The 13,762-nt window shown below is 41.3% G+C and overlaps 1 protein-coding gene across 2 annotated transcripts; it reads right to left on the bottom strand.

The window, feature by feature from the left end:
- Positions 1–3,839: 3,839 nt before the first annotated feature.
- On the bottom strand, positions 3,840–13,760 carry LOC111969906 (lipid transferase CIDEC). Of its 2 annotated transcripts, none has more exons than XM_023996288.2 (6): positions 13,659–13,760; positions 10,480–10,557; positions 10,127–10,277; positions 8,892–9,041; positions 7,832–8,019; positions 3,840–4,591 (listed from the first exon to the last, which is right to left on the bottom strand). In XM_023996288.2, exons 2-6 carry the CDS (start codon positions 10,542–10,544, stop codon positions 4,390–4,392), a joined length of 756 nt encoding a protein of 251 aa, XP_023852056.2. In that variant the 5' UTR covers positions 10,545–10,557; positions 13,659–13,760; the 3' UTR covers positions 3,840–4,389. The 2 variants fall into 2 exon arrangements, with proteins under 2 accessions (XP_023852056.2, XP_023852057.1); XM_023996289.2 differs by lacking the exon at positions 13,659–13,760 and adding an exon at positions 11,061–11,211.
- Between the last annotated feature and the right edge of the window lie 2 nt (positions 13,761–13,762).

The raw sequence follows: 13,762 nt of genomic DNA, 5'->3' as shown, positions 1-13,762 counted from the left end.
AACTGGCCAAACAGCATGTTGGTCAGATGGACTGTTTGACCTTGAGAGGCAGAGACACAACTGTGAGGCTTTATATTGTCCTATTACATTACATTACAGAAATTTGGACCTGAAATAGCCAGACAGAAAACTTGGGCAAGAAAGAGACAGAGAAAGAAGAGAGCGGGAGAAAGGAGGGAGAAAGAAGAGAGCGGGAGAAAGGAGAGAGAAAGAAGAGAGAGAGAAAGAAGAGCGAGGGATAAAGGAGAGAGAGAGAAAGAAGAGCGAGGGATAAAGGAGAGAGAGAGAAAGAAGAAGGCGGGATAAAGGAGAGAGAAAGAAGAGAGCGGGATAAAGGAGAGAGAAGGGAGAGAGAAAGAAGAGAGAAGGGAGAGAGAAAGAAGAGAGAGGGATAAAGGAGAGAAGGGAGAGAGAAAGAAGAGAGAGAGACAGAGGAAATGCGGAGGAGGAAGAGCCTTTTGATAGTGTGTGCATGCACATGTGTCCTTGTGTGTGTAACTTTTGTGTGTAAATGTGTGTGTGTGTGTGTGTGTGTGTTTGACTGTGACTGTGTTTTGAGGGGAGGGGAAGGGCAGAGGATCAGGGATGCAGGACACAAAGCCGCTTTGCTAAAAGTATGAGGTTACTTATCTACAGAAGGAGGCAATTAAAAGACAATCCAATTCTCCTCCTGGCTGCAGGGAGACAGAGAGAAGAGTGACTTCATAATGAATGTGTCTCTATGTCTGTCAAAAGGTTGCCCTCTCTTCCTCAAGTATTTCACAGGAGCACACACACACACACACGGCAGGAGGTAGAGGAGAGTTCCAAATAATTACATCGAGATCATACCCCTCTCTAATTACCTCCTTCCTCCCGCATTTCCCTGTCTCCATRTCCACCACTCCCCCCATAGACACTATCTCCATTTCTCCTTTCTCAATTTTGATTTCATCCGCTGAAGCGGTCTGCTTTTAGTAGCACTTTTCACTCCATGTCAATAGTATGACTCTCTCTCTCTCTCTCTCTGTACCTTTATTTATCATGTAGTTACTTACATTTGACTGCATAGATGTTTATTCTATTTATTCTGCCAGTTTGAATTAATCTGATGTTAATTAATGAAGACAACTTTCTGGCTAACCTTCTTTCCTCTCTCTTGGCTAATGGCTAACCTTCTTTCCTCTCTCTTGGCTAATGGCTAACACCACAAACAGACAGACAGACACACACAGTATGTAGAGAGATGTTTTCCTAGTCAGATCTCTGAAGACTGCAGTGGAGGTGTTCCCAGAGGAGTGTGGGAGAAACACAGTCTCAAAGCATGTATAGTGTCAAGCAGTTTCTCCCACAATAATGCCTGGGGGGTTGAAAAAAGCCAATATGCATAAAAGTCCATCAATACTATTTTCATACAGATTTGTCACCAAAAACCCCAAAAGCAAAACGAACACAGTTTCTTGCCAGTTAAAATGATCTAAAAATAACGAATCAATATTCATTTTTTTAGTGAAAAACAAACGTTTACCTATTTGATAAAATGCACACACTAGGACTCAGTACAGTAAGGGACACCGTGCTATTACACAATAGGCTAATACACGCAAATATATAAAAAAATGTAGCTAATAAATGTGCAACAATGAATTTGTATTTTTTTTATTACAATGTTATCATAGGGCATAGGGCAGTAAATTGTAAAGTAAAATGTGTTATTGGACTACAAGTAGCCTGCCCTATAGGCTGTTAAACTGAAATGTTTGTTACACTTACACATGTAGACCGCATACTTTGTACACTTTATTAAATTCATGCACGGTGTGTTTGCATTTTAGATACCATATGAAGTTAAAATAGGGAAACAGGACTTACCTCGTGCCAGTCCCGGAGATTCCCAGCTACATTCTTCTGCAGGTCCGTTTGTCGCGCTCGGGGCTTCTGTTTCTTTGACAAATAATCAGAATATTGCAATGTATTTCATATCATGTTTAATGGCTATGTAATATGACTCTAATGATACTGTTGTAGCCTACATCTCTGCATGTAAAAGCTGTGCCATTGCCTCTGTCTGAGATGATCATCCACCAGTTTTAGGTAGCCGACCGTAAAGAATCCCTACTCATCTCTCACGGTCATGTTGATAATGTCTTCGGAGACCACATGCTCAGCGGAGAGTAGACTACTGTACCTCTGGTCAGGTCAGAGGGAGAGCTGCGTTCCCTCCATCCAATACGGGGCGTGCTTTGCACGTGCTGCACCGTGGTGGTGTAAAATTAAGTAACGACTGTATTTCGCACCCCGAGTGACAGGAGGGAGGTGCTAAATTTGACAGGCAAGGTCATCAGCATGTGGATCAGCATATGGCAAATACAGGATAGACAAGATTTCTGTGATTTCCAATAGGCTATAACGAACGAAAAAAAATCACCACCTACAACGAATGCAGTCACGTTGAAAGAGAAAAAGCCGGCTAAACTAGATGCTAAAACAGGCATGGCTGGGTGTGGGATTTTTGCGCTCTCCAATATCAAGAAAGCATCATACACAGAGGGCATGGTTCTGTTGCAGGATAGGTTATTCCGTTGACTACTGCAGAATACACAGAGAAAACATACTGTAGGTGCTCCTGGTTCTTCATATAGTGTGAAAACAGGTGCACCTTACCCCTTCATGCGCCAAACACAACAGGTGTAGGTAGACCTTACAGTGAAATGCTTACACTACACAGCTATGTAAGGGCATCAGGTCAACCTGCTTGAAATAGCTATCCAACAACCCACTCACTTTAAATGTTCTGCATATGAGCTGATAAATAGGCCTACAGAAACCATACACAGGTCCACATTATTGCATGGTTTATATTCAACACACTCAAATGTTTCCATTAACCAAATCACATTAAGGCATGCCAGCTGGATGGAGTGAGGGGGAGAGGCGCTCTACATATTGTTTACTGCAACCCTCTCTCACACCACAGACCAACGCAAACAAACAGCCTTGCACTGCTCTCCTGCAGTAACTTAGAGGGAAGTAGCTAGACAGTGTAGCATCAGGCCAGGGTTACAGCTAAATCACAATTGCTTTTGAAAATCCGGTAAAAACTGAATGATTCTGAACACTCCCTATTCCCAATTTCGGCAGACAAGTTTCAAATTCTCACTGAAGTTTCTAACCACAAGCATAAACTATTGTAGCTAGTTGGTGAGGGCTGAGGAAGACTGACTGAACGAACTGAACCAAATCCATTCATCCCCATTCAACTCTCGCTGCATGAAATACGTCATCAATTTTGAGCACCAGGCATGTCTGTATACCCTTTCCCTTATTGACCGCTCTTCAATATTGTACTCAGGACAGCTGGAACATCCCAACATTTGTTGAGTAAATTACAAAAAAATCCGGACGCCATTTAACTTGAGATGAGAGGGAGAGTAGATTGATTGTTGATGCTGTTGCCAAAAGCGTCATCCTCTCTCTGGTCTGTCTGTGTAATGGCTCATTTCCTTGGCCCTCCACTTCAGCCCCTGCAGCTGTGTGCCATTCCCTGGCCCTGGCTTTCTCCCACCCCCTGGCAGGCCAAGGGAAGCTGGGCTCCAGCTGGCAGCACAGGACAGGGGGCAATTAGAGGAGTGTGGGAGAGACAACCAGACCTGCTGCCAATTACTGTGCCCATGAGCCAGACAGACGTCACCCATAATAACATCCAACACTGTGGAGCACAGCCCTGCCATGTGACAATGGTTGGACAACAAAGTTACACAGGTCTCTGCTTTCAGGTGTGACTTCAAGTATGTGTGTGTTTGCTTGTGCGTGTGCATGCGCGCATGTTTATGTTGAGGGGAAATAAAATCTCTCAAAGGTTAATATTCTTGTGATTTATTCATGCTTATTAATATGAAAAAAGCCAAGTGCCTTCTATCAGTTGAAGATACAGACCAGCAGCAGTCACTGCAATAGAAAAGTGCATTCGCTTGTGGAGTGTTGCAAGCCATATAGACAGACAAATGTAACAAAGTGCAAGTGATCATAGCCAAAATGTAGGACAACACAGCATTTCCTGTCCCAAAAGTCAACCGAGAGGAGTGACCTAACCAAAAGGTGTATACCTGCCACTGTAACCATGACATCAGAGTGATGCAGCACTGTGCCATGGTGTTGGTCCTGCAGTTTGCCAGTACCCATTACTTTTAGCAAACAGGCTCTTTTAGAGTGTCTCTCTGAGTAGAGCCCTGTTTAAATATCCTGACAATCCATTCTTCCTTTCCATGAAGTGATTACTTATCAGCCATGACTGGACAGGTGCAAGCTATGTAGTGTAGCATTCCCTTTCACCTGTAAAATCGATTTAGATGGGTGATTACTTCAAGGAAGGGAGAAGGGAAGGAAGCATGTTCATAGTATTGGGATAGATCACACAACAGTTTTGCCCATCACAGCCGTCTTGCCCATCAGGATGCTCTGTAGTTGTTTGATCTTTCCATCCTGTGGCAGTGGTGGCAGGCTCAGGTCTGCCCGGTCATCCTCATCCAGGAGCTGCTCGATGTAGCAGGAGGAGCCCAGGAGGACGTGGCCTGTGGCCTGCATGGAGAACAGGGTCCATCTCAGAGCCTCCCTACAAGAACAGGGAAAAATGTGTCAGACGAGAGTTGAAAAGGGAGGTTATCTTACTGGAAACTTTTGGAGTTCACCAGTAAACTACCAGAGGAGGAATTTTATCAGAAGCCATTTAGTTGCCTTTTTGAGTACTTCAGATTATTACAGGTATCTGTAATTATCTCCGGCCCTCGGTGTGGCCTTATCACATGTAAAATATATAAAATAAGATTATTTAAAAATAAAAAATAGAATGGCCTGTAAAACATTATCATAAATCTAAACCATCAAAATAGTGAATAGCATTGGTGTTTAAACTGACTTGCCTAGTTAAATAAAGGTMAAATAAAATTAGGGTTTCAGCATGAAATATATATATAGATTCATTTTACAATGTCAATATGTATTTCTTGTAAATGTTTTGGTGCCAAACTGCTGGCAGTTGTGAAAGAAGCCAATAGTTGGAAGAGTTGCAGAGTTAATTGAAAATAATGCCATTGTTATTTTCTCTAGAACCATATTGTCTATCCACTAGAAAAACTAATCGACAATATGAACACAGATACACAAAAATATACAGTACCAGTCAAAAGTTGACATAAACCCTTGAATTAGTAGGTTTCTTTATTTTTTWWTWTTTTCTACATTGTAGAATAATAGTGAAGACATCAAAACTATGAAATCATGTAGTAACCAAAAGTGTTACAGAAATCAAAATATATTTTTCAAAGTAGCCACCCTTTGCCTTAATGACAGCTTTGCACACTCTTGACATTCTCTCAACCACCTTCATGAGGTAGTCACCTGGAATGCATTTCAATTAACAGCCCTGCCTTGTTAAAAAGTTAATTTGTGGAATTTCTTTCCTTCTTAATGCGTTTGAGCCAAGCAGTTGTATTGTGACAAGATAGGGGTAGTATACGGAAGATAGCCCTATTTGGTAAAATACCAAGTCCATATTATGGCAATAACAGCTCAAATAACCAAAGAGAATTTACAGTCCATCATTATTTTAAGACATGAAAGTCAGTCAATGCAGTTTTTTTTTTTTCATTCATTATTTTGATGTTTTCACTATTATTCTACAATGTAGAAAAGGATTGAGTAGGTGTATCTGAAATTTAGACTGGTACGGTATATGAATACATTTTTCAAATACATATTACCAAAGATGATGATCTGTTAATCACCAAAATTACAGAAGATTCCGGTAACATTGGACAATTCCCGGCACCTTTGCAACCCTATGTCAGACAGATACCTGTACTGTAGATAGTGATCCGACAGATATAATATGAACATATAGTCAGGAAGATAGGGAAACGCTGAAAGTGCAGGGCTGGGACCTGCATCTCCCTAATCTCTCTCTCCTAGTTGAGATACAAGTTTCATTCTCTCCAGTGACTTTTCAAAAGAGAAAAATATGAGCAGAAAATGAAATCTAGAAACCTGTTATTTGTTGATTCTGCACAATTTAATCCTAGTTGTCACAACCGCTCAGCAGCTCTCAGCACGTATGACATAACCTTCCTAAATGTATCTGAACATACAGTGCCTTCAGAAAGTATTCACACCCCTCAACTTTTTCCACATTTTGTTGTGTTACAGCCTAKATTTAAGATAGATTAAATTTAGATTTTGTGTCACTGATCTACACACAACATCCCATAATGTCAAAGTGGAATTGTTTTTTTAAAGAAATGTTTACAAATTAATAAYAAAATGTAAAGCTAGAATGTCTTGAGTCAATAAGTATTCAACCCATTTGTTATGGGAAGCCTAAATAAATTCAGGAGTAAAACCATGCTTAACAAGTCACTTAAGTTGGATGGACTCACTGTGGGCAATAATAGTGTTCAACATGATTTTTGGATGACTACCCCATCTCTGTATCCAACACATACAGATAATTGTAAGGTCCCTCAGTCAAACAGGGAATTTCTAGCACAGATTCAACCACAAAGACCAGGGATGTTTTCCAATTGTTTGCAAAGGGCAAATATTGGAAGATGGGTAAAAAAATATATATAAAAGGACTGAATATCCCTTTGAGAATGGTGAAGTTATTAATTACACTTTGGATGTGTATCAATACACCCAGTCACTACAAAGATACAGGTGTCCTTTCTAACTCAGTTGCCAGAGAGGAAGGAAAGCACTCAGGGATTTCACCATGAGCCCAATGGTGATTTTAAAACAGTTACAGAGTTTAATAGCTGTGACAGGAGAAAACTGAAGATGTAGTTACTCTACAATACTAAGAAGGAAGCCTGTATAGAAGGAAGCCTGTACAGAATACAAATATTCCAAAACATGCATCCAATAAGGCACTAAAGTAAAACTGCAAAAAATATGGCAAAGAACTAAACTTTTTGTCCTGAATACAAAGCGTTATGTTTGGGGCAAATCCAATACAACAAATCACTGAGTATCACTCTTCATATTTTCAAACATGGTGGTGGCTGCATCATGTTATGGGTATCCTTATCATCGGGAAGGACGAGGGAGTCTTTTAAGATAAAAATAAACTTAATAAAGTTAAGCACATTCAAAATCCTAGAGCAAAACAGTCTGCTTTCCAACAGATCGGCATGAAAATCTATGGCAAGACTTGAAAATGGCTGTCTAGCAATGGTCAACAACCAACAGGACAGAGATTGAAGAATTTTTTAACGAATAATGGTCAAATATTGTATAATCCAGGTGTGCAAAGCTCTTAGAGACTTACCCAAAAAGACTCACAGCTGTATTCGCTGCCTAAGGTGGTACTAACATGCATTGACTCCACAGAAGGTTGGTGGCACCTTAATTAGGCTCGTGGTTGGTGGCACCTTACCACGGGATCGTGGCAATGACTGGAGCGGAATCAGTGGAATGGTATCAAATACATCAAACACATGGAAACCATGTGTTTGATGCCATTCCATTTTCTCTGTTCCAGCCATTATTATGAGCTGTTCTCTCCTCAGCAGCCCCCTGTCATTGACTTAGAGGGTTGAATACTTATCTAATCAAGCTATATTCGTTTTTTTATTTTCCATCAACAAAATGTAAAATGTAAGAATTTTTCTTCTACTTTGAAATAAGAGTATTTTTTGTCGATAGTTGACAAAAAAATGACAATTAAATCCAACAAAATGTAGTAAAGGTCAAGGAGTGTGAATACTTTCTGAAGGCACTGTATCAACTCAACCTTCTCCTAAATCTTACAAACTCATCTTTAAGTACCCACATCAACACACGGAGAGCGATTACTCACTTCAGCATCTTCTTGGCAGCGTAGCAGCGCACATCGTAGGACACAGAGTAGGTGCCATACAGCGTGGCCTTCACATTCAGACAGCCAATGAAATCCTGAGGGTTGTTCTTGTATAGGTCAAAGGTTATTCGAGCCACATCTTTCCTGCGCTGGTGTTTGAGCTCATTTTGCATTCGGGGATGAGTGTTCTGGGAGCCGAAAGGTGGAGAGAGAGGGAGGGATATGAGAGAGGAGAAACAAGAGCAAATCAATTTTCCCCAGTTAACACAAATTAAGTCTTGTCTCCTACAGCTTATTTATGGGAAACTAAAATTGAGTGTGAAGGAAAACTGCATATATAACCTCTGACACTTAGTGTCTGTCAAACTAAGATGGATGAACGCAATACTAGCTAGCCCCCCCTACACACTCCCCTTCCTCCCCTCCACCCAAGAGCGCCAGTCATCTGCAAAGGAAGGTAACAAGCATTGGAATACAGATWAATTCATTCTGAACAGTGGAAGGACAACAGGAGGAAATTGTATTATGTTAATGAGACACGCTCAGCATGACAGGAGCCAAGTAAACACACAGGGTGATGCCATTCAGGTGGCAGAACATAATTTAATGAATATGGAAATGACCTGCTTTGGACAAACAAACACTCCTCAACTCTGACTCAAATGGTGCTTTAATTGTGGCCAAAAGTGTGAGGTAACTAAATGAGGGGGTTATGATTTGCCATATATGTCAGAGATGGTTTCACTCAACTCTTCGCCCAGAATAAGAATGCTTTTGCATTTATCTGAATGGAATCATTTATTGAATATGCTTACTCTATATTCAATCCCAAAAGTTCAGGTCATTCATATACAATATGGGAGTAGATTTTCTTGTTCGTCCCATCTTATCTAAAAAGGCAGGCTATACAACTGCATCTTCATCTGAGAACACGTTGGCACTGATGATGATAATACACAGAAGTGAAGCCTGTTCACCATTCTACCAGAGTGACCCTGTGTAATGGCGCCACCCAGTGGACTCTGTGGTAAGAAGGTCATGCATATGTCACCCTACCAACCTGTGGAAGTGTCCACTTCTGCCCCTTCTCCAGGACCATGAGCACAGCGTTGTCTTGCAGGGTCAGGAAGAACTCCTCTGTATCTACCCCCGTCCCGTCTTCATCCAGCACCAGGGCACTGACGCAGGACACGTGCAGAGAGTCCATGGCCTGAGGGAACAAACTACCCATTAGCCTGGAAGAGATATAGAGTCCAGTAAGTAGGGACTACAGAATCATTCCCCCTCTCAGAAGTAGTTACTTAGCCACTCCATTCCCTTGCGTGTCATAGATTTCTACAGTGAATAATACAAATGGCGAGTGTTAAAAAAAGATTGCATATCTCTGCAGAGTAGATAAGTTCCTGAAAAGTCTCAATATCATGTATTATCATTATGTCCGGGTTAAGTTAAACTTTTCAAAGACATGCGTAAGACAGCAGTAGTGTCACAGTTGGAGCACCAGAACAACAGAGACAATTGTCAGTATGTGCATGAGAGCACATACTCCAGCATGCGAGCATTTAAGGAAAACCGTTAGTTCTTTCTGCTTCCCTTTGAAAGCCTCTGACTCACCCATCCTTTCATTCCTTTATCCATCTGAGTCACATTGTTCACTGGATTGAATTTATGATGCCATAAATGAGTAAAGAGTATGTAACCAGACTCTCTCTTCTCCCTCACTCATACACTACTCTTCTCTCATTCAAACTCACTGAAGTTAGAGACTTATATCTCCCTCACTAACTTTAAGCATCAGCTGTTAGAGCAGCTTACAGATCGCTGCATCTGTAAATATTTCATCCAATCATCTACCTACCTCATCCCCATATTTGTTTTTGTTTCTCTGCACTTTTGCACACCAGTATTTCTATTGCACATCCTCATCTGCACATATATCACTCCAGTGTAAATGACTAAATAGTAATTACTTCCCCACTATTGGCCTATTTAATGCCTTACCTCCTTACTTAATTTGCACACACTGTATACAGATTTTTCTATTGTGTTATTGACTGTACATTTGTTTATCCCATGTGTAACTCTATTGTTTTTGTCGCACTGCTTTGCTTTATCTTGGCCAGGTCGCAATCTTGGCCAGGTCGCAGTTGTAAATGAGAACTTGTTCTCAACTGGCCTACCTGGTTAAATAAAGGTGAAATAAAAAAAACGTTATATATAAAAATAAAAATAAACTTGTACTCCTCCCTCAAGCACCCTCTTCATCCCTCCCTCTTCCTCCACCATTCTCCTCACTTTGTTGACTAGGTCTCGTAGCCCATCAGCCATGATTCCCTTCTTAACGCTGCGATCAGCACTGGTGACCCGGAAGGGCTTAGGTCGAGGAGTCCCGACAAGGAGCTGCTGGGTCATGGAGGCACTGGCTGATACACTGGCTGTCACACACCTGGTGAAGATACATACACATAGTCAAATTATGTCAAATCTATTGGAAAACGATGCTAACTTTGACTCTATGACGTATGTCCTACGATGTAAAAAAAAAAAAAAAAAAAACATTAAACATTACTGAACGCAGTCTTATGATGACCAATAGTAGTGCTGCCAATAGGGCACATCCCCTTAGTGCTGCGGCATCAGGCTCTTACTTGGAGAGTGAGGCAGGGGACAGGAGACTGAGGGACTTCATGGCATAATCCATCCTTTGGATCATCGGCAAACAGCGCCTGAGGATTCACCAATGTAGTCTTTATTGCTGCAGTTACAACGTATCACCAGCAGGTGAGGCTATCACCACACTGACTGAACACGGTACTGGTGGAAATATTTTTACCAAAAAGTATTTCGTATGATAGAAACATGACCGACATGAACACACAAGCAAGCCATGACTACAGCTCCAAACAGTAATATTGCTGGAGAGAAAAGGCAACCCTTGACAGTTCGCTAACAGACACAACATGTGTAGGCTACAACAGATACGCGAGATGTCAGCTACCATAAAGGTAATTTACCACAGCTAGCACTTCYTTATACTGTAATGGTTTCGTGACTATTACCCATCTGTCCTGAACGAAAACGGTTTTATAAAAATAGTGTAAAATAATTCTACAAAATTAAAAAACTTTTTGCTAATGAAATCTTGAAACATTAATTCCTGAAAATGTGACAGAAAACAGAGCGGACAGTTGTGCCACTAAATCTTTGGTCTGTATTGAGTTTGYGTTACCTTCTTTGGCTTGCTCTCCCGTCTCTGTGAAAAAGGTCCAATTTCTAAATCACTAAATCGATGGATCCTTGATTTCTCCCTGTCGTCTCTTTTTTACTCCCTCTCTCTCTTGCATCACTTGTTCTTTCACCTTTGTTCTAATCTGTCGACTGTATGCAGTAATTTATATTGAGCAACTCTCTACACCCTCCCACTATCCCGCCCCTTGCCCCTGTACTGTAATACCCTGCAATCTGATGTGTGTCACTCCTATTCTCTATTCGGTCTTTCTACTTTATGTTTGAAACTTTGACGTGAATGAGTGAATTTCCATGCACTTAAACACAGGGCAGATATAGCTGGCCTTGCCYGTAAAAAGAGGCAGAGGCCACTTCTTAAATCGACACAGTGTGAGTCTGTCCTCTGATATAGCCCCAAAGCATTTTGTCTGATCAAACTTGATTACCACAGTCTAAGACACACAGTGAGTAAGTGAAGCTGTGGTATAGGGTAACACTATAGTCACGCTATAAAGTTTCTAAAAATAGAAACATGACAAATCCCAGTGCTGTAAATCAATAGATGCCAATAGTAGTGGGCCAACTGATGAGTCCATCAGTAGGCCCACAACCTTGCTGTTGTTATCTGACCAATGTATCACACACACGTCACTCATTGGTCTCGCGTCAGATGGCCACATGCACAGACTCCTGGCAACAGCCTTGTCACCTTAGAATGACGCTATCTGACAGAACACAATGACACATTATACATCATAGGGAGTGCCCTGCACTTTCAACTTCATCACACCACCCACATTGCAAAACCCAGGTCAGATTTAGCTCTAGATGGTATTGTGTAGACTCTATGGGTTGTAATTCAACTGTGGTAAATCAAAAAGACGCAAAGTATGTAGACAGGATTKATCTGACTCAAACTGAGGTGTGAGAAAACAAAACCATCAATTCAATCACAGATCATCTTCCTCATTATTGAGTCTGATCAGATCTGAGCTAAAAATGGGTCATCTCCAAACGAGAAGAGCAGCGCACACTAGCAGTGGCGTTTTTGGGGCAGCCACTGATGTACACACTTGTCCTTTGACCTCATGTCTGGTGTGGTCCAATGAAACCTCAGGGTCACTGGGGATGGAGGGACCGCCTTGGCTTTCACGTGTTGAGGAACTGAAGATACATTTTACAGAACACAGTGTCAAGACCTCCTGCAGTCCTTTAGTTTGGTGAGAAATTACTGGACTCTTTCACAATTTGCTCTCTCTTGCCAGTTATTTCACACACTGTCTGTGACCCTCTAGCTTTTACACACAGAAATTCCCCACAACAATACAGAGCATTCACAAGCACACTCGACCACAAGAACATTTAGAACAAACATACACACTGAAATGAAAACACAATTCAACTGCATCTCAAATCGAAAAAACACACATACACCTGGCTATGTATGCTCAGCCAAATAATAAAAGTATGTAAATGGATTAGGGACAGAGAGGAGTGCAGGAGAGTGTGATAAAATGCTTAAGTTCATTGAGATGACAATGTCCTGCTGTTTATGCTGATGTGCTGTTACAACACACACCACATTACACAAGCCAGAGGCACATTATTAAACACAGTGGCAGGATCATCTTCACTATAAACCCTGACTCAGTTATACAGCTAGGGTAACTCGGGTCACAACCTCACASTACCAAGTTACCACTTACCACCTCAGCCTTCTTGCACTGGGTCAAAATAGGTCAGTGCCAGGACTAGCCCTTGATCATGACTCTCAGTTCCATTACGTTACACCCAAGTGTCATTGGACGAAGGCATCTTCTGTACGAGGGAGTTTTGTTAAGAGCTCCAACGCTCGGTCTGAACATTAACACACATCGCTTGCGGTACAGTTTTGGAAGCATAAGGACCTCYTCTTTCATATCAGCAAGAAATTATTTCCAAAAAATAAAACGTTCAATTATACACCTTTARAGGGTTAGTGTTCCCACACGGCCACATGTCACAGTGCAGAGGGACCAACTCTGCTAATTAGCTATCAAGCATGCTCTGAACACCTGTGTGTAACGGAAGAAGGCCGCCAGAAATMTGTTATTACTGAAAAATACTGTCAGCTGCAACTGTGAAGAAGCCGGTTAAAACAGTGTACATACAGTAAGTGTGTATTCTGCATTTGTGAAATTATTTTGATGTGATGTGAAAGTAACGGGCTTTATGTTTCTAGAACCATAGAGATTCGATTCACGTTTAGATAGAGTACTTGGCTGCTAGAGCCAGTCTACCTCTGAAAAGAACATAAGGTTCTTGGACCTTAAGGAGTAATGGTAACCTTGGTCTCCTTAAGAGTACATCTAGGTCAGGAATCGTCAAAGCTCAACAACCTAGGCTACTGTACATTAGAATGTGTGCAATGTGCATTATGGTTGTGTGCAGATTTAATCTGCACAATAACACACACTTCATGATATACAATGTCAAACTCAGGACCATGTCCATTCTATTCTACCAGTACACACCAAGTCCCTGCTACATTAGGCCTACTATTGAGAAGTCRTCAATTAATTATTTGAATGTCAGGGGCAGATGTAAATCACAAACTTACTTTTTGGTATTTCTTTGAGTCAAAAAGCATCTCCTTACGGCTGTCTGCAGAGTGTCATCCACCTGGCCATTTATTGGCAGCACCTGTTTTAATCACATGATAAA

This window comes from Salvelinus sp. IW2-2015, linkage group LG11, assembly GCF_002910315.2.
Source record: "Salvelinus sp. IW2-2015 linkage group LG11, ASM291031v2, whole genome shotgun sequence".
Taxonomy (NCBI): Eukaryota; Metazoa; Chordata; class Actinopteri; order Salmoniformes; family Salmonidae; genus Salvelinus; species Salvelinus sp. IW2-2015.
The sequence above is the reverse complement of the archived record's forward strand: the minus strand, read 5'-3'. Positions and strand labels throughout refer to the sequence as shown.

What these genes read in the sequence shown, in the direction of transcription:
- LOC111969906 (XM_023996288.2), bottom strand. Translation starts at nt 10,544, where the DNA reads ATGATCCAAAGGATGGATTATGCCATGAAGTCCCTCAGTCTCCTGTCC. An exon ending in TACGAGACCTAGTCAACAAA is followed by an intron (nt 9,042 to 10,126) that starts GTGAGGAGAATG and finishes TTGTTCCCTCAG; the next exon opens with GCCATGGACTCTCTGCACGT. An exon ending in GCTGCCAAGAAGATGCTGAA is followed by an intron (nt 4,592 to 7,831) that starts GTGAGTAATCGC and finishes CTGTTCTTGTAG; the next exon opens with GGAGGCTCTGAGATGGACCC.